The sequence below is a fragment of the Sus scrofa genome, unplaced genomic scaffold (assembly GCF_000003025.6).
Source record: "Sus scrofa isolate TJ Tabasco breed Duroc unplaced genomic scaffold, Sscrofa11.1 Contig1431, whole genome shotgun sequence".
Classification (NCBI taxonomy): domain Eukaryota; kingdom Metazoa; phylum Chordata; class Mammalia; order Artiodactyla; family Suidae; genus Sus; species Sus scrofa.
Genome location: NW_018084874.1, coordinates 448,256 through 466,942, shown reverse-complemented (window position 1 = coordinate 466,942; position 18,687 = coordinate 448,256). Strand labels below are relative to the sequence as shown.

General features: G+C 47.6%; 1 protein-coding gene across 11 annotated transcripts in view; it reads right to left on the bottom strand.

The window, feature by feature from the left end:
- Positions 1 to 1,355: 1,355 nt before the first annotated feature.
- Positions 1,356 to 18,687, bottom strand: part of ARHGAP17 (Rho GTPase activating protein 17) — a 108,139-nt gene continuing 90,807 nt past the window's right edge. For 2 of the 11 annotated variants that reach the window (XR_002341006.1, XR_002341009.1), the window contains 5 exons: positions 17,244 to 17,407; positions 12,154 to 12,783; positions 10,956 to 11,003; positions 8,848 to 8,897; positions 1,356 to 2,257 (listed from right to left, as the gene is read on the bottom strand). Coding sequence is in view for 6 of the 11 variants with exons in the window: in XM_021081340.1 (XP_020936999.1) it covers positions 2,127 to 2,257; positions 12,154 to 12,783; positions 17,244 to 17,407 (925 nt within the window). In the remaining 5 variants the exon portion in view is untranslated. Of the gene's footprint in view, positions 2,258 to 8,847; positions 12,784 to 17,243; positions 17,408 to 18,687 lie in introns of all 11 variants that reach the window. The other 9 variants (XR_002341007.1, XR_002341010.1, XM_021081341.1 and 6 more) reach the window with 5 other exon arrangements.

Below are 18,687 nucleotides of genomic sequence, written 5' to 3'. Positions count from 1 at the left end.
AAAAAAAAAAAAATATATATATATATATATATTTTTTTTTCTTTCTTTTTTTTTCCCCTGTCTTTTCTAGGGCCGCACTTGCAGCATATGGAGGGTCCCAGGCTAGGGGTCGAATCAGAGCTGTAGCCGCCAGCCTATGCCACAGCCACAGCAACACGGGATCCGAGCCGTATCTGCGACCTACAACACAGCTCACGCCAACACCAGATCCTTAACCCACTGAGCAAGGCCAGGGATCCAACCTGCAACTTTGTGGTTCCTAGGTGGATTCGTTTCCACTGTGCCACGTTGGGAACTCCCATATTTTCAATATAATTAATAAGTGCAGGGAGTACTTCGGGCATAGGAAACCGAGTGAAGAGGAAAAGATGATGGCTCTTTTGAAGTTAAACTTAAGTCAGTTCATACTGGGAGGAGGTCCAGTGGTTTCTAAGCAAGGGATGGTCACGGATGCACCTGGCAAGCAACTCCATCAGTGGAGCTGCTCTGGGCAGCCAGCGTGGCAGCATGTGTCCCAAGAGAAGACGCCAAATCTGGGCCATGGGGAAGGGCTGTCATTAGAACAGCTGTCCAGACCACCAGCCTCACTTTTCTCCAATTCCCCATCCACACATTTTTTTTTTTTTTTTTTTTTTTGGTCTTTTTAGGGCTGCACCCATGGCATATGGAAGTTCCCAGGCTAGAGGTTGAACAGGACCTAGAGCTGCCAGCCTGCACCACAGCCACAGCCACACTGGGATCTGAGCTGCGTCTAACCCTAACCCTAACCCTAACCCTAACCCTAACCCTGCACTGCAGCTCACGGCAACACAATGATCCCTAACCCAATGATCAAGGCCAGGGATCAGATCCACGTCCTCATGGATACTAGTTGGGTTCGTTACCGCTGAGCCACAACGGGAACTTCTGCCCCATCCAACTCTTCCCCAATATTTCAAGGCTGGGGATGAAGTGCCTTCCAGTCATGGGAAAAGGGAATTGCCCTGCAAACTAATGGCTCTGACACCTGCGCTAGGCCTGTGGGGCTGCGATACTGTGAGTTGGCCTCCAAGGGTTGAAGGGTCTCCAGAGGAGTGTCTCTGGACAAGAAAGGGGAGCAGGACTGGGGAGAGGAGGGGAAGAGCCTGACCCGTGGAACGTTCGCTGAGACACAGCCAGCGTGGGAGGTGTCTGGGGCACCTGGCAGCTGGTCTCCCTGCTGTGACCCTGCTCCTCCGTCTTCCCAATGCCTACATCCACCATTAGCCCCCCATGTGTCCCATCCATAATCCGATGTAGGTAAGTGATGACATGCACACCCAAACACACACACACACACACACACAATCCAGCGTGGCCTCCAAGAACCATCAAGGTTTCATATAAACCACAGAATATATTTAATTCAAATTAAACATGAGACTAGAATAATGTTCGGTCCTTATCAAGTAGCAATTACATGGTTTGGAAAACGAACAAACAAACAAACACAGTACATTTCTCTCTTCATTCTGGCAATCTGACAAGGCACAGGGCGATCTCGTTTGCTGAGGTGACGGATCCAGCGGTCACCACCGATGCTCGTGGTTCTGAGGGGGAGACGCAGCCCACACGTCGTACGAAATGATTCTGCAGCGGGTCTGAGGGAGAGCAGCCTCCCTTGAAGGTACAGGAGCATGAAAAGTCCACGGAGCGGGAAGTTTAGGTGACTCGTGTAATGAATGCATTTGATGAAACAGGTGCTCAGCGCATGGCTTTTCCTTCATTCCAATTTGCTGAGGCTGCTGCCGGCATTCACAGCAGCGACACAAGCTTCCTACACGGGATGCGCTTTCTGCTGCAGGTAATTCTTTTTTGCTTTCTCTTTTCAAAAAAAATTCTTTCTTGCTTTCTTTCTTTTGGCATGATTCTTTCCCATGTAAAGAAAGCCGACTTCTTCAAGACACAGGTCATTCAGCTTTAAGTGTCAGCCTCCCTGCTCTCCTGGGGCTGGGAAGGAGGCCGGGTCCTGCAGGGCTGGGGAGGCCTTCTTTTTCCTTCCACTGAAAGCTTCTCGCTGTTGGGTCTGTGAAGATGAATGTCTGCCTGGCCCCTGTTCCACTCGCCAGGGTGGAAGGGGTCCAGGGGCGGGGGCGGGGTGGCTTTCTTCACAGGGCGGTACTTTCTGTATCATTGTCCATGTCCAACAGAATGCGGCCGGGCAGGTCTTTGCTGGCTGAGTCTGAGTGCATTTCGGGAAATAGGCTGCGAAGCGGTTCTGAAGCCCTGGGATTGGCGTCTGGACAAAAACACGAGGGAAGACATGGTATCAGTGCGTGGTGACACCCACCGAGGCCACCCGAGGTGCTCTGAGAAGAGGAGAAGCTGGAGGGTTTGAGAGTCAGCCCATGCACACACGCGCCCTTCCTAGAGGCACCATTGGTCCTAAGAAGCCGAGTTAAGCCTTTGAGAGCCCAGGGGCAGCCACGTGGCGCAGGCCCACCTCCTGGCTCTAGTGGTCCTTTCTGTGAGCCTGGGGCAATCCTCCGAGATGCAACCTTGGAAGGATCTGCTTGCTCGAAATGAGAGAAGGACATTTTATTTTTGCCAGTGCATCTAATGCACTGAATTGAAATCGCCTGAGGTCTTGTCTGCGGGATTATCTGGCCTTCGCTGGAAAGAGTTCCCTCCTCTCAGGCTGGTGAGTGTCCCTCTGTTATTAATGCTATGCACTCAACCTTGACACTGGTGACACTAGGGGCAGATCATTCTGGGTTGTGGACCTGTCCCGTGTACTGTAGGATGCTTAGCAGCATCCCTGCTCTTGGACCACTAGGTGCTGGTGGCACATAGGCCTCTCCCCCAGTGTGACAACCAAAGACATCTCCAGTCACTGCCGAATGTCCCCTGTGAGCACAATCAACCTGGATCACAATCAACCTGGATGACAATCACTGAGGTAGACCATCAAATCTCCCAAAAACATTAATTTTCTTATCTACGTCTACTAGTTAGATACCTCCAATTCCTTTTTCGTGTCTTATTAGGTTGGCTGGAACTCCTTTGGCAAGACGGCAGATACCTGGTCCTCGAGCCATTGTCCCTCATCCCCACGCTCACAAGACACCGTAACCAATCATCGCCCTCTTCCCAGCAAGGCAGTGAGTCTCAGATTCCTTCACTCATCAACAAACACAGAGCTCCTACCACACTCTACCTATGAGGACACAATGGTGAAACAAGCCAGATGCAGCATGAATGAAGCCCACGGCCAGGTCAGGGAGACAGGCCCTAATCAAGACAGAAGGATTTGTTTCTCTAGCAGATGTGGGTTCTAGCAAATGATGAGCTTCTTGTTATGGATTTGAGGGACGGTGCAAGAGAGAAGGGAAGGGTCCAGATTTGTTTTAGTCGTTTTACTCTGCTAGGTTAGAGCTAGTCATGGAGGGAACAGGGGAGGGAACTAGAGTGGGAGGTGGGTGATCTGGGGTTTCCCTGTTATGCTTAAGAGCTGCTTTTCTGTACTGGCTGTTGGGCAGGGTAACATCAAGTCTGCCCTTACTGGGAGCTGCTTGTGACCTACTCCCGTCTCACTTGCTCCTCCACCACATGGGCAGGGCTGGCAAATGCCGGTACATTCTGAGTGGCTCCCTGCCCTGAGACTGGTTCCTGCCCCCATGTGGCCCTATAGCTCCGAGCAGCCAGATCTACTTACTTCCTAGTCTGTTCCTTTTCTCTCGGTGACTCCTAGATAAGATTGGCAGACCTGCTCCTCAAGAGTTCCTACGCACCACGACTCAGAGAAACTTCTAGGTTTGTGGAGGTGCCAAGGTGTCAAAGAGTTCAGGTGCTGAATACCATTTCAGACAAGTCAGGTTTTGCTCTCTTTGGAAAACCAACTGAGGGGTGCTGAACTGACTGCACTAACAGTACAGCCAAGGGGGTGTCCATGTGCACGGAGTAAAGGCTGTCTCAAATGAGTCCTCAGCAGAGTGACAGTCAATGAGGGCAGGGACCATGTTTGTCTTATTTATAGCATATCCCAATGCCTACAACAGTGACTGGTTAATAGCAGACATACCATAGATTTTTTTTGGCTGGCTCACTGTCCAGATGGATGGACAGATGGGTGGATGGAAAGTCATCGAGCCCAACCAGCTTTCCAGTCCTCCTTTTCTATAGGCTCATGTAAAGAAGTAGCCATGTCTTTTTTTTTTTTTTTTTTTTTTTTGCTATTTCTAGGGCTGCGCCCATGGCACATGGAGGTTCCCAGGCTAGGGGTCGAATGAGAGCTGTAGCCCCCAGCCTACAGCCACAGCAACACGGGATCTGAGCCGCGTCTGCAACCTACACCACAGCTCACAGCAATGCCAGATCCTTAACCCACTGAGCAAGGCCAGGGATCGAACCCGAAACCTCATGGTTCCTGGTCGGATTCGTTAACCACTGAGCCACAACGGGAATTCCGAGAAGTAGCCATGTCTTGAAGCCAACACTGAGAGAAGAAATCCATTGCAAATTTAATCCCTTTATCATTATCCTAAGCCAACAAGACAGATGGTGCCATCGGCCTGTGTCTCTTCTTGGCCCAAAGAGTTTACAAGGAACTATGGAACTGATATGCATGATGCAAAGGGAGTGTGGGTACCAGTTGTATTTCTACTCATTAATACCTGTACTTACGTGCAAACTTAACACCTATCAGATACAGACCCTTTTCGAAGGACAAATTCTCCTTCCTTCCTTCCCCACAAATAAATCATTTCTGGATTTGTACTCCTCGGAATTTCTCTAGCGTTTTCGTGATGAAAACACATTCCTTGTACACTCAGCAAAAAAAAAGTACGGCAGTTGGGGCATAAGGAAAATGCCTTTCCTCCACCTCCTGCCTGCCCCGTCTGGTTTGCCTGCGGCTAGGGTTCTTTCCCCAGCTCTTCTCTCACTTTTTTTTTTTCTTTTTTCTTTTTAGGGCCACTCCTGCGGCACATGGAGGTTCCCAGGCTAGGGGTTGAATCGGAGCTGCAGCTGCTAGTCTAGACCGCAGCCCCGGCAACATGGGATCCAAGCCGCATCTTCGAACTACACCATAGCTCACAGCAATGCTGGATCCTTAAGCCACCAAGTGAGGCCAGGGATTGAACGCACAACCTCATGGATACTAGTTGAGTTCATTACCGCTGAGCCACAACAGGAACTTCTCTCTCACTTTTATATGGATCGTTTCTTGAAAGAAATCAACAAATCTACTTTCAAAAAGCAGTAAGAATCGCAACGTGTGTGCAGAGTCAGCTTTCAGCAAGAGACTCATCTTCACCAGGATGGCTGACTATTAAGCAGCTACTCTATTCCAGATATAGGGCTAAGGGCTCCACTCACGTCATCGTAGCCACTCACTGACCCCCCCATGAAAGAACCCGATGGCAGCATCAGCACCCCCATAAGACAAGAAAGGGAAATTCTGAGAAGCCCAACTCTACCCAAGGCCTCATGGCTGGCACTGAATGAGGATCTAAGCCAGACCGGGCTCTTTTTCTTTTTCATTTTAGGGCCGCACCTGCAGCATATGGAAGTTCCCAGGCTAGGGACTGAATCAGAGCTGGAGCCACCAGCCTATGTCACAGCCACAGCAATGCCAGAACTGAGCCACACCCGGGACCTACACCACAGCGCACAGCAACGCCGGATCCTTAACCCACTGAGTGAAGCCAGGGATGGAATCCACATCCTCATGGATACTAGTCGAGTTCTTAACCCACTGAGCCATGACAAGAACTCCTGGAGTCTGGTTCTGAAGCTGCAAGAAGGCCTTCCCTCCTCCCCAGAGGTGTGTGTGTGCCCTCGGGGGAGAGGCCCGAGAGAGAAGATGGTGTCTGAAGAGACAAGGGGTTGAGTCTTAAATCCTCTGGTTTGTTTTAGTAAAAAGGAGACAAACATGATTTTAGAAGGATACCTGCCCAAGCCCTTTGTTATTTTTTTTTAAACACCTCTAAGACTTTCTGGTTATGAAGTTACACAGGCATCATTTTTCATTGTATGCATTCTAAGAAGGGCTGGTCTTTGTGCATATTCCTTGGAGCTAAGTTCCTACGAAATCTAATAGTTAAAAAAACAAACAAACAAACAAAAAATTGGAGTTCCCGTCGTGGCGCAGTGGTTAACGAATCCGACTAGGAACCATGAGGTTGAGGGTTCGGTCCCTGGCCTTGCTCAGCAGGTTAAGGATCCGGCATTGTCGTGAGCTGTGGTGTGGGTCACAGACACAGCTCGGTTCCTGCGTTGCTGTGGCTCTGGTGTAGGCCAGTGGCTACAGCTTTGATTCAACCCCTAGCCTGGGATCCTCCATATGCCGCAGGAGCGGCTCGAGAAATGGCAAAAAAAAAAAAAAAAAAGACCAAAAAATAAAAATAAAAAAACAGAAGTTCCCACGGTGGCTCAGGGGGTTAAGGACCTGACATAGTGCCCCTGAGGATGTGGGTTCGATCCCTGGCCTTGCGCAGTGGGTTCAAGATTTGGTGTTGTCACAAGCTGCAGCATAGGTCGCAGATGTGACTCGGATCTGGTGTTGCTGTGGCTGTGGCGTAGGCCTCAGCTGCAGCTCTGATTCGATCCCTAGTCTGGGAACTTCCATATGCAGTGGGTGCGGTCCTAAAAAGAGAAAAAAACAAAAACACAAAAATTAAAACAAAAAAGCAAAGCACAGCATCCCAGGTCACGGCCTTTGCAGAATGCCATGGGGTTCACCACTGACCTGGGCTCTGACAAATGTAACCTGGTTCCTTCCTTTTTCTTCTTTTTTTCGGTCTTTTTAGGGCCGCACCTGCGGCATATGGAAGTTCCCAGGCTAGGGGTTAAATTAGAGCTGTAGCTGCTGGCCTACACCACAGCCACAACAACGCAGGATCTGAGCTGCATCTTTGACCTACACCACAGCTCATGGCAATGCCGGATCCTTAACCCACTTGGTGAGGCCAGGGATGGAACCTGCATCCTCACGGATGCTCGTCAGATTCGTTTCCACTGAGCCACAATGGGAACTCACTGGTTCCTTCCTTTTTTGAGCATCCTTATCCAGGAAGTAGGTCCTCCGAGGGCCAGAACTGGCATTCTCCAATTTAGGGTATGGTCCTAGAAAGTTTATTCATCACTTGAACAATTTCGAATGGTTGTTTTCGGTTGTAAATCTACCCTTCAAAAAGCCAAGGTTATTCTAGCCACGTTGACAATCCAAGTACATCCTTGAAATTAAATGTTTCAGGCACGAGTGCAAGGTGAATTAACCCCTTCCTGACCACTGGTCCTTCTCTAAACTGGAGTCACAGGAAAGGACCTTCTCGTACTCCTCATCCATGTTCTAGGGCTGCGACAGGCTTACTCGTCGATAAGAGACTTTGAAGCCAATGTTTCATTATTTTAGTCAGAGGAGAGATTCTGTTCAGGTCTCACTGGATGTTTATCTTGACATGATTCTGACATCTACGTAAAGGGCAAGTAGAAGCAGGAGCTACTTATTAAAGGTCCCCCTATGAGCAAGCGTACATCTGCTTAATATTTTGTGGTCATTGAAAAAGATGGTTGTAAAAATTACATTATAACACGGGAAAGAGCATATGATGTAAAGTAAGATAAAAATGCAAGATCATCATCTGCATAAGCCAAATAAGAATGATCAGGGAACCCCCTTGCTTTTTAGGGGAAAAAAAAAAAACTATAAGGAAAAAATATGAAGAGCGAACTTGTTCAATTATGGAAGGTGATTTATCATGATTTTTAATTCTCCAATGTGCTTTAGTATCCATACTTATTTTTTTTAATGCCTTCCTTTCATGATATAAACAGAGTTGAATTTTATTATGATTATATTTTTTTCTTTTTACAGCTACACCTGCAGCATATGGAAGTTCCCGGGCAAGGGACTGAACTGGAGCTGCAGCTGGGGCCTAGGCCACAGCCACAGCAATGCTGGATCCGAGCCACATCTGCAACCTACACCAGATCCTTAACCCACTCAGTGAGGCCAGGGATTGAACGCACATCCTCATGGATACTAGTCGGTTCTTAACCCGATGAGCCACAACAAGGGATTCCAAGAGTTGAATGTCAAAAAGCAAAGATTATGAGAACCAGAAAAAGGTTGAGTGTTTGTTTAATGACTTCTTTGTGAGACGTTCTACCACCTTACAGTGGACGAATGACCCCTGGATGTTCCCAGGCTCACTAAAGTAAGAAAGACCTTCTACTCCAGAGAAGCACTGTCTTTTTAACCTGCCACCAAGTGGTACATCAGGATCAAAGCATGGACGCCTGGGCTCCAGGCCTTCTGAGTCTGGATCTGGGCATGAGTTTTTAAAAATGCTAACACTCGAATCCGAAACCAAACTCGGCTTACCTATCTTTCTCGATAAAAAGGATAATAAATAGCTACCATTTCCTTTAACCCACTATCTAGGAAGAACTCTACGAGGCGCTTCTTATTTTATTGACTGTAATCCCTGTGAAAGTTACTCTCACAAATGTCACCGTTTAACAGATCCACCAGGCTGTGCTGCGCCTGTTGTCACATGGAGAACTGCAATTCAACTCGGGCCAGGGCTGATGCTAGTACATGCTCTTTCCACTACCCTTCAAGCCTGCCCGGTACAGAAAAGACTGGACGTTAGAGAGGTAGCGAGGCCAGCCCTTTGACCACCTGCTGCACGTCTGTGAACATACGTAGTATTCGGAGTGATTGACAGCAAGCATGAAGGAAGCCAGCGACCTTTAGTGCATGCACTATTAGTAGGGATGCAAGCAAGGCGGGATTAGAGTGACCGGTTAATAACAGGCATTAGTGCACAAATATGATCACAAAGGAACAAAAATGCTTTGGCCAATCAGATGCCTTTTCCTTACCATTAAATATTCCAATCTCAGTTTCTTACTGAATATGGCAGGTCATACATCTAAATTATTTAATAAAACGTTTCAATTAGAACACTCTGGGCTAACACCGATGACGTTTAAAACAGCACGATATGAACTCTTTCCCTTGCAAAGCTAAAACCCTCCTGGCTTTCTTAGAGGAACGACCAAGAAGGGATTCAAAATGACAGCAGCATACCTCCTTTCTCTGGTATCAGCTGGTGCCGGGCTGCCAGAAATTGGCTGTCGGAACCTGTCTGGCAGCACTCATCTCCCCCAAGAGCTTATCTTAAGCCCCAGGCCTTCATTCAATGTTTAAGAGCAGATGCTCTCAACGAAGAACCTGTTTTCAGGAATCTGTCTAGAGTTTTCCAAGTTGAAGACATGATATCATAGTAAAGGACTACCTGTCCGAGGAAGTTACTTTTTTTTTTTTTAACAGTTTTATTATTTATTTATTTTTGTCTTTTTGCTATTTCTTGGGCCGCTCCCAAGGCATAGAGGTTCCCAGGCTAGGGGTCAAATCGGAGCTGTATCCTCTGGCCTACACCAGAGCCACAGCAACACGGGATCCGAGCCGCGTCTGCAACCTACACCACAGCTCACGGCAACGCCGGATCGTTAACCCACTGAGCAAGGGCAGGGACCGAACCCGCAGCCTCATGGTTCCTAGTCGGATTCGTTAACCACTGCGCCACGACGGGAACTCCAGAGGAAGTTACTTTTTTTCCGTCTTGAAATAACCCAACGGCTATATCCAGATTGGTTATTAACGGCATGAGCAACACAAAAGGGTTCCTAAATTCTAAATGCCGGCCTTTTGTGTGCTTCGAATGGCAACCCAGGGGACTTGAAGAAATCACAAGGTAATTCTGTGTTACAAAAATAATTGTGGTGACCTGGAATGTCTTGAGTTAGGAGAACTTAAAAGTATAGACTGGTTTTAAAATATTTAGCTAGTATCCTAAGAAAACGTATCTGTAATACAAAATCTCACTTATCTGACAACTGTAAAACATAGAGCATTACGGTGTGATAGCAGATCAATAAAATAAGCTTCTGGAATAAATACACCCCGTGTAACGGTGGTATGAAAGAGCAGACAGAATGCTGGCTCACAGTCTCTCATCTAAATAAAAGGGGAGATCTGGGGATAAAATTCTGATATGTCCCAAGTTGTCAAGTGTTACAAGGCTCAGCCTTAAGTAGGGTTTAGTCATTTCACTCTGTAAGTGACTTCCAAACCCAAGTGGGTAGCCCCAGACTTTGCGGTTCATCCCTAGGAGTCGGAACCACACCGGTGCCCTCCTCTGGGTTGTAAAGATCACATCCTCGTTTTCCTCTTCGGGTTTCTACAGAAAGTCTTCCTCAGACCAAAGCTGTGAAAACTCTGGCTAAGTAGCCCACGGATGGCTTAAGGTTCAGATCAGCTGACTAAAGCAGCTGTACACATAACGAGAGCCTCATGCTGTCCAAACATGGACTTAGAGGCAAGACTCACCGTACCTTCTAAAAAGCTCATATGGTTTAAGAAAGCAAAATGTAAGCATGCCAGAATGCAGAGAAATTTAGTGTGGGATCTTTGGAGGGAGATTGTTTTTTTTTTTTCCCGGTCCTGAGAATTTCAAACATCAAATTAAGAAGCTCCATGCAGTTAACTTGCACTTGAGATGTAAAATTAAAAATGAAAGCTCAAGACACGAGGGACACAATTTTCCGTGCTAACTGCTCCCGTGTTCTCTTTGGTTGGATGCTGATGAGCTGATCAATGACAGGGAAATCACGCTGAGAAGAGCAGAATGCTGGTGAGAGGCTTACCAAAAAGAAAGGAGACATTTCTTAGTATCTTATCTGAGCAGCTTGACATCGGGCTATCTACTAACATCTACCTCTTGAAGTTGGAGCATTGCAGCTCCAAGTGTTTCTGATAAAAACAAAAGTAACGGCTACACGCTAGAGGACGGATGGCAGGGGGTCAGATGGCTGCTCCTGAGCACAAAGTCAAAAGCACGTATGCAAAACACGGCTAAGCAGGAGCATTTGGAGCTGCGGACAAGCTGCTTGGGGTGGGGGGAAGGGGGTGGGTGTGGGTTACAGACCTTACTCCTGGAAACCTTCCCCACCTGTGAGGGCGCTAGAAAGGACATCTATTGGGAAACAAACAAACAAACGTGGCTTTGTTTTTTAAAAATAAAAGCTGAGGTATCATCAGAAAAAAAAAAATTTAACACATGCAAATCACGCATTACATTCCTAAAAAAAAAAAAGTTATCAAAAGAGAGGCGAGTTGGTTAACCTTCATCATGTAGGGTACCAGTTTGGGATGGACCCTTTGCTTATTTTCAGCAGAGAAGTCACTCAGGATGGTTGGAGGGCCCAGAGGTACATTTCAGCTTCTTCTCTAAAAACAGCTCTACTCAGAAGAATTTTAAACTAGGCTCTTGTAAGAAATGATTCAAAGCGCCTAATTACCACTTAAAAAATATATTAAAAAAATCCATCCATCTCATCCTTAAATCAAATAGTAAATTAGAGCACTTGGGATGGAAATTTTAAAAAAAAAATCATAATTAAATAAAATAGTCATGTTCTAGACTGCCTGTTAAAAAAATAGCCCATGAGGTTAAGTAAAATCTGTACCATCACCAACACCCAAAACAGGTTTCCAGGGAATTGTGGGAAAATCTTGATTCGGCTGTCCTTTGCCACTCATAGGATCATGCGCCAAATCTCCCTTCCCAGAGCATTCCACTTGGCATAAGTCATGTTTTTTAGGATTATGCCTAAAATACTCCATTCCTTATGAGTATTTTTATTCTTAAAAGGAAAATAGGCATTTTAACGAGGAATTCACTAGGAAATGGATGTCAGGCTCAAGCGGCACAATACCTTCCACCTGGATTCGCTCCTTAGACCTAGAAAACTGTAAAACGCAAACGGCTCTTAAAACACATACTGAACCTACAAATCAGGGGTTGGCAAACTTCCAGGGCTACGTGGTAGTAATTCTGAAGGTTCTGTGGGCCTACGAGCCGTGAAAGCTCTCCACAGCTCCCCGACTGGGGCACAAGAGCAGCCAGAAATAACATGTCAACAAATGGGTGTGGCGGGGGGCGGGCAGTAGAACTTTATTTACCCAACCAAGCTGGGGGCCAGATGTGGCCCGGAGCCGTGATCTGACGCCCCCCTGATGAAAATCAAAGCCTAAAACGAAGGGAGGCAGTAGTAATAAGCAAGGTAGAGGGGACGGGGGTTGGAGAAGGGGTGCATGTCGGTCGGCGCTAGTTTCCCACTTACCGGTGACGATTTTGGAGGCGGTGGGAGCGGCGATGCTGAGGCTGCCATCCGCCGCCGTCGGGTGGGCGCCCGGAGGATGAGGGGGCGGGGGCATGCTGGGCCGGTTCCTCGGCTTGGGGACCGGTCTCGGTCTCGGCAAGGTTCCGGCGTGTGGCTGCGCGCTCTCGGTGTTACTCCCCGCCTGGGTCGGAGCAGCAGGAGGGCCGCCGGGGTTCTGTTTTCCTAGGGGTGGAGTACTGGGGGGCGTGGGCGTCTGGGGAGGGGTGTGCGACAGCTGCTCCAGTCCGTGCTCGCCGGGCAGGGCCACGGGGGCAGCGGGGCCCTGGCTGCCAGGCTTAGCGAGCGCCGGCGGCGGCGTGGCCTGCGTGGGGGGCTGCGGCGGGGGGTGGTTGGGGGCTTGGATCGGAGGCAGGCTGCTGGAGTACCTCCGGGGTGCGGAGAGCTGCGAGGTGGCGCCGGGCTGGCCTGGGGCCTGGCCCGGGGGCTGGGTGGGAGGAGAAGGGCTGCGGGTGGACGGCTTTGGTGACAGGCTGGGCGGATGCTGAGATGTCCCTGGAGAACTCTGGGCCCCGGGATGGCCAGGAGGCGGGTTTCCTGGTTTCGGGGGTGCGGGAGCAGGTTTTTTCACAGCTGCACAAAGGGAGAACACCTCTTAGTAAGAGCCGTGCGGTGAAGGCCACTCACCGTGTCAGCCAGCAGAGGTCCGGAGGCCTTAATACTACGCCAGCAGGTGGCACCTCACCTCCGGGGTCCGACCCCCGACCCACAGTCTCGGTCTAACCATGAGCAATATGTCTGCCAAAGGCAAATTGGGAAACGGTCTTTAAAATGCCAATAATTCCTCAGACCGTCAAGGTCATGACAAAACCAGGGAAGGCTGAGAAACCGTCACAGACCAGAGGAAGGTGCGGAGACGTGGTGACTAAATGCCACATAAGCTCCTGGCTGAGACCCAGCTGGGTACGGAAAATGGCCTTTAGGGAGAAAACAGGGGAGATGTGAACAACATATGGAGTTCGCTAGCAGTAATACACTGATGTTGCTTTCTTTTCTTTTCTTTATTTGCCATTTCTTGGGCTGCTCCCACGGCATATGGAGGTTCCCAGGCTAGGGGTCTAGTCGGAGCTGTAGCCTCTGGCCTACGCCACAGCAACGTGGGATCCGAGCCGCGTCTGCAACCCACACCACAGATCACGGCAATGCCAGATCCTTAACCCACTGAGCAAGGCCAGGGATCGAACCCGCAGCCTCATGGTTCCTGGTCGGATTCGTTAACCACTGCGTCAGACAGGAACTCCTGATGTTGCTTTCTTAGCTGTGATAACTATACCATGAGGATGTCAGGATGCTAATAACATCAGGGGGACCTGGGCGAGGGGTATCTGGAAAGAACTCTCAGGCTATCTTTGCAACTTTTCTGTAAACCCAAACTTATTCCAAAAGAAAATAGGAGGTTTTTAAAAAGTACATCATACACAAATAGGTCTTTAGAGAACTGTCATTTTAAAAGTTCAGTAATTAGAAAACTCAGCTAACAGAGGCCCACATGGCCTACATGGAGTCTCTGCTCGAAGCCCGTTCAATAGCCTGCTGGTCAACACCCTTCTCTGGTGAGAAGCAATGCGGAGAAGCAAGAATAGCTAAGGGGAGGGACCCCTAAGCATGACTGGTCTGCCGGTACATAACCATGGACCCCTTGCCCTAAGCCATCTTCTCCTAGAGGGCTTGACTTTTTTCTTTTTTTTTTTTTAATAATAGAAATCCTACAAATTCCAGAATCATTTATGCTAACAGATACATTCTAGATAAAAGTACAAATATGGAAGATGGCCTTAGAGTCAGCCCTGAGGGGACCATTTCAAATACCCTCCTCCCTACACCTGCTGAGATGAGCATCACTGGGGGTGGGAATTTGGCACTGAGGATGGCAGGACAGGAAGGAGAAACAAGTCTGGAGACTGGTTGTGGGCTGGGAGGGATGGGTGGAAAAAAGAGGCTTCCGCATTTTTCAAATTCTGCTGAGATCCTACAAATTGCCCAAAAAGAGGAGGAAGAAACGAACATGTATCATCTACCAAACACATCACCGGCACTGAGCTGGACCGCTGCATAGATTGTCTCCTTTAGGTCTCATAAGCTCACAGCAACACAAGCATTGTTATACCCATTTCACAGAAATGGGTCCAGAAAACCAAGGCTCAGAGAGCTCAAGTGTTTGTAAAAAGTCACGCAGCCGGTGGGTAGCACAACAGAGGCTCCCACTTTGTGTCCTGTGAACTCCCTGGACTCTTTTTACCTCGTCTTCCTTCCTACACTGCCTGGCTTCCTGCTCACAGGAACCAGAATTCAGGAAGGAAAAGGGCGGACGGGCTGCTCTGCTGGCCTAGAACTTTGGACCCCATAACTCGCAAGACCTTTGCCCACAGACACAACGAGCTGATAAAGGAAGGAATCTGGGATATTAGCTGTGCTCTAGTCATCACAGGCAACTTAAAAAGAAAAGCTTCCAGCTCTCTGTTCTAAGCCATAGCAACCGTAAATTCCTACTGAATAAGAGGTCGTTCCTGACATTTAAGGGTGCAGGGGGGAATTAGGAGAGGAAGCATGGGAGCAGCATGACAAGGCCCAAGTCCTATATGCTGGCCAAGTCCCGCATGGAGGTCAGGCTGGGAGAAAGGCCTTGTCTCAGGCCACCCAGGGGGTGCTGGGAGGCTGAGCTGGGCAAGAAGGTGGAGGATGGCACACAAAGGATCAGGCTCTTCCTCTAAGGAAGGGTAAGGGGGGCAGGAAATACTCCTGATGGGGCCATGGAGGCATCTCAATCTGAAAGCATTTCTTTAAAGAGGACAAAAATGGCCAACAAGCATATGCAGAGGTGCTCAGCATCACTAATAATCAGGAAAATAAACATCGAAACCAAATCTCACTTCACACTTGTTAATTTTAAAAAAAAGGACAAAATTGTTCATGAGAAGACAGAGAAATTGGAACTTGTATAAACTATTGGTGGGAATGTAAATGGGTATAGCCATTATGGAAAACAGTATGGAGGTTCCTAAAAGAAATTTAAAAAAAAAAATGGGACTGTCATATGGATTCAAGCATCCCACTTCTGGGTATTTCTCCAAAAGAACTGAAATCAGGATCTTGAAGGTGTAATTTGCATATCCATGTCCAATGAAGCATCATTCACAATAGCCAAGATGTGGAAACAACCTATATAGGCATTGAGGGATGACTGGATTAAAAAAATGTGGTATATACATAAAATGGAGTATTATTTAGCCTTAAGAAAGAAGGAAGATCCGTCATATATAACAACATGGACAAACCTTAAAGACATTATACTAAGTGGAATAAGCTGGTCCCAGGAGGGCAAATCCTACTTATATGAGGCATCTAAGAGAGTCAAACTAAGATAGCAACATCTTAGACTTAGAGAGGGGAATGAGCCTTGCCAGGGGCTGAGGGCAGGGAGTAAAGACGGGGAGCAATGAAGAGCTGGTATTCAACAGGCACAGCGTTTCCATTCTAGAAGGCAGCTTCTAGGGATCTGCTGGTCAACATTGTGTCTACAGTACAATACCGTATTATACGATATATTCCGTACAATACGATATATACGGTACGATACTGTATCACATTTATGTACCGTACTGTGTCCTGTACACACATATCTAAGAGGCTACATCTCACAGCGTGTTCCTAACCAGTAAAATAAAAAGCAGAAAAGAAGGACCCGTGTGAAGATGTGAGGTAAAATGTTCTGCGGAAGCTCAAAAGAGGGAAGAAGGTTAGGGCATCTGAGGAAGAGAGGCTGGCGAGGCTGACGTGACGGGGAGGGGGCGTGGTAAGAGCTGGACTCGGAGGCGGCCCTGCTGGACCACACAGGGTGCATGGTGGGAGGTTTGCATGAAGGCCCCTGGAGAGTTTTAACCAGAGGGGCCACGCTCTGCTTTGGAACGGGACATTCGAGAGCATTGGGCTAAGTGCAATACGCCAGACAGACAAAGACAAATACTGTGTGATGCCACCTATATGTGGAATCTGAAAAATACAACAGACTAGTGAAATAAACAAAAAAGCAGCAGACACGGAGAGCGAGGTAGCGGTTACCAGTGGGGGGAGGGGAGGGCAGCATAGGGGGAGGGGGAAAAAGTTGTTATGAGCTTATATGAAATCTTGGGGTGTGAAACTTTGGAGAATTGTAAAGCAACAGAATTTAAAGAATCTTTTATTCATTTAAAAAAAAGGCAAGCAAGCAAGCAAGAAAAGCCATTTCCCTGGCCGCTGGGTGGAAGCCAGCAGAGGACATGGGTGGGAATAGTTCAGGGTCGACGTGAATGGGGACCCAGAAGGCCCTGATCACAATCCAGAGTGTACGGAGCCTTGCAGGCCTGCAAAGCTTGGCTGAGACAGAGGCTGTGGCAGCTCCAAAAGAAGAGTGAGAATGGAATACCGGATTTCTGGAGAAAGGACTCCTTGTTAAGCTTTGCAGCTTAAGCGTATTCTTTTTATTATTATTATAGCCATAGTTGGCTTCCAATGTTGTGCCAATTGCTGCTGCACAGCAAAGTGACTCTGTCATACATTCTTTTTTTTTAATGTGTTTTTAAATGTCTGCTTTCTCCTCCCCATTTTTCAGTTTCCTTTTAATGATTCTTTTCTTTCTTTCTTTTTTTTTTTTTTTTTTTTTTTTTTTTTGCTTTTTAGGGCTGCACCTGCAGCATAGGGAGGTTCCCAGGCTAGGGGTTTAATCGGAGCTACAGCTGCTGGCCTACACTACAGCCATAGCAACACAGGATTTGAGCCATGTCTGCAACCTACAACAGCAATGCCAGATCCTTAACCTCTGCTGAGCAAGGCCAGGGATGGAACTCGCAACCTCATGGTTCCTCGTGGGGTTCGTTTCCACTGCGCTAGGACAGGCACTCCCTTAATTCTTTTCTTAACGACGATATTTCTGCTTGGGCTTGCCATTCTATAACAGACACGGAACCATCAGCCGGAAAGCCCAGCCTGATCCCTGCACTGACCCTGGGAGGTCTGCACAGCCCTCTCCTTGGGCAAGGAATAAAGTGGTGACTTACCTCGGCGCAGCGTGTGTGGGCTCGGGCCAGCGGAATTGTGTGCGGGACCCACGGAGAGCTGATGCGAGCCAGCAGCTGCCTGGGCCTGGCTTTGCCCAGTGGCCGCCTGACTGCTGTTTCTCCCGGGTGCAGGTGCAGTCGCAGAGTCCTTGGGCTTTGGAGGACTGAGGGGGAGCAGAAGCCAAGTCAGATGTCAGGCCTCAGCTAGAAAAGCTCAACACGCTCTAAAATGTAAGATTCCAACTGGAGTTTTCATTGCAGCAGGCAAGGGATCTGAAATTTTCACTGACTCGCACTAGGCCTATAAAGCTACTATTTCTTCGGTGCTACACGGGACCACAGGTTTTGAGATTCATTGTATCAGACTGTCTTCCGGCTACTTTGACACTTAAATAATCATGATAGAGGCCATGGTGGCGCATCCAGCAAGAAATTTCAAGTTTCTGGTGTACCTGTATTTAAGTTGGGCAGTAGTAAAAAAAATACAGGCTTCGGAACTTTAAAATAATGCCATTTTGACACGTATGCTGGCAAAACTAAGCAAACACAAGCAAATGCTACTACTTCTCCAAGTTACAAAGTGCTCAATTAGGATCAATAATTTGGACTTGAGGAAAGAGAAACTCTGAGAGGCTAAATGATTCCAGCTGGTTAATATCAGAGTAGAGCCCAGAACTCAGGTTTCCTAATTCCTGGCTCAGAACTTTCTCCGCTAAACTTACAGCTATATTTTGTCAAGGTCGCCACCAAGTAAATGCCATCAGTGAAATGTACACGACAGTATCTACAGAACATAAAAACACAAAGAGCAAATTGATGGCTGACATTCTATTTGTCCTGTGGTGAAGACTAATGATTGCCTTAAATGATATGTCAAGCCCTGGTTAAACAAATGGAATGCTACAGGTAAATGAAAATGTGCGAGTTTGCTAAGACTATTTTTTTTTCCCCTCAAAGAAAAAAAAAAAACGTAAGCCAAAACGAATACATGGATGGTAGCAGTTAACTGAGAGGCCAACAGGGAGATCCCTGTGTGCATTTGAGGCACTGGGGAATTTGAAGCCTTAGTTATTTTTAACCAAAAAATGAACGTCCTTAAATTATGCAGGTAGAAAGGAATTCAGGAAGGCACAAGCCACCCGAATTCAGCTATGAGGATTTTTTTCTTTTTAAAGAGTGGATTTACAATATTCTTCAATGTCTGCTGGACAGCAAAGTGACCCACTTATAAATATATATACATTCTTTTTTCACAAACTCATGGACATGCACAGCTATGAGGATTTAAGAGTCTCATCTTGGAAGCAGCGAGCTTCACATAGCATGAGGCACAGGCTCCCCACCCAAACAAGATGAGGTGAGCTCTCTCAAGGCACGTTTGTCTCTGGGCAAAAAAAATGTACACAGATTAACAGGCCATCTTTTTTTTTTTTTGTCATTTGTT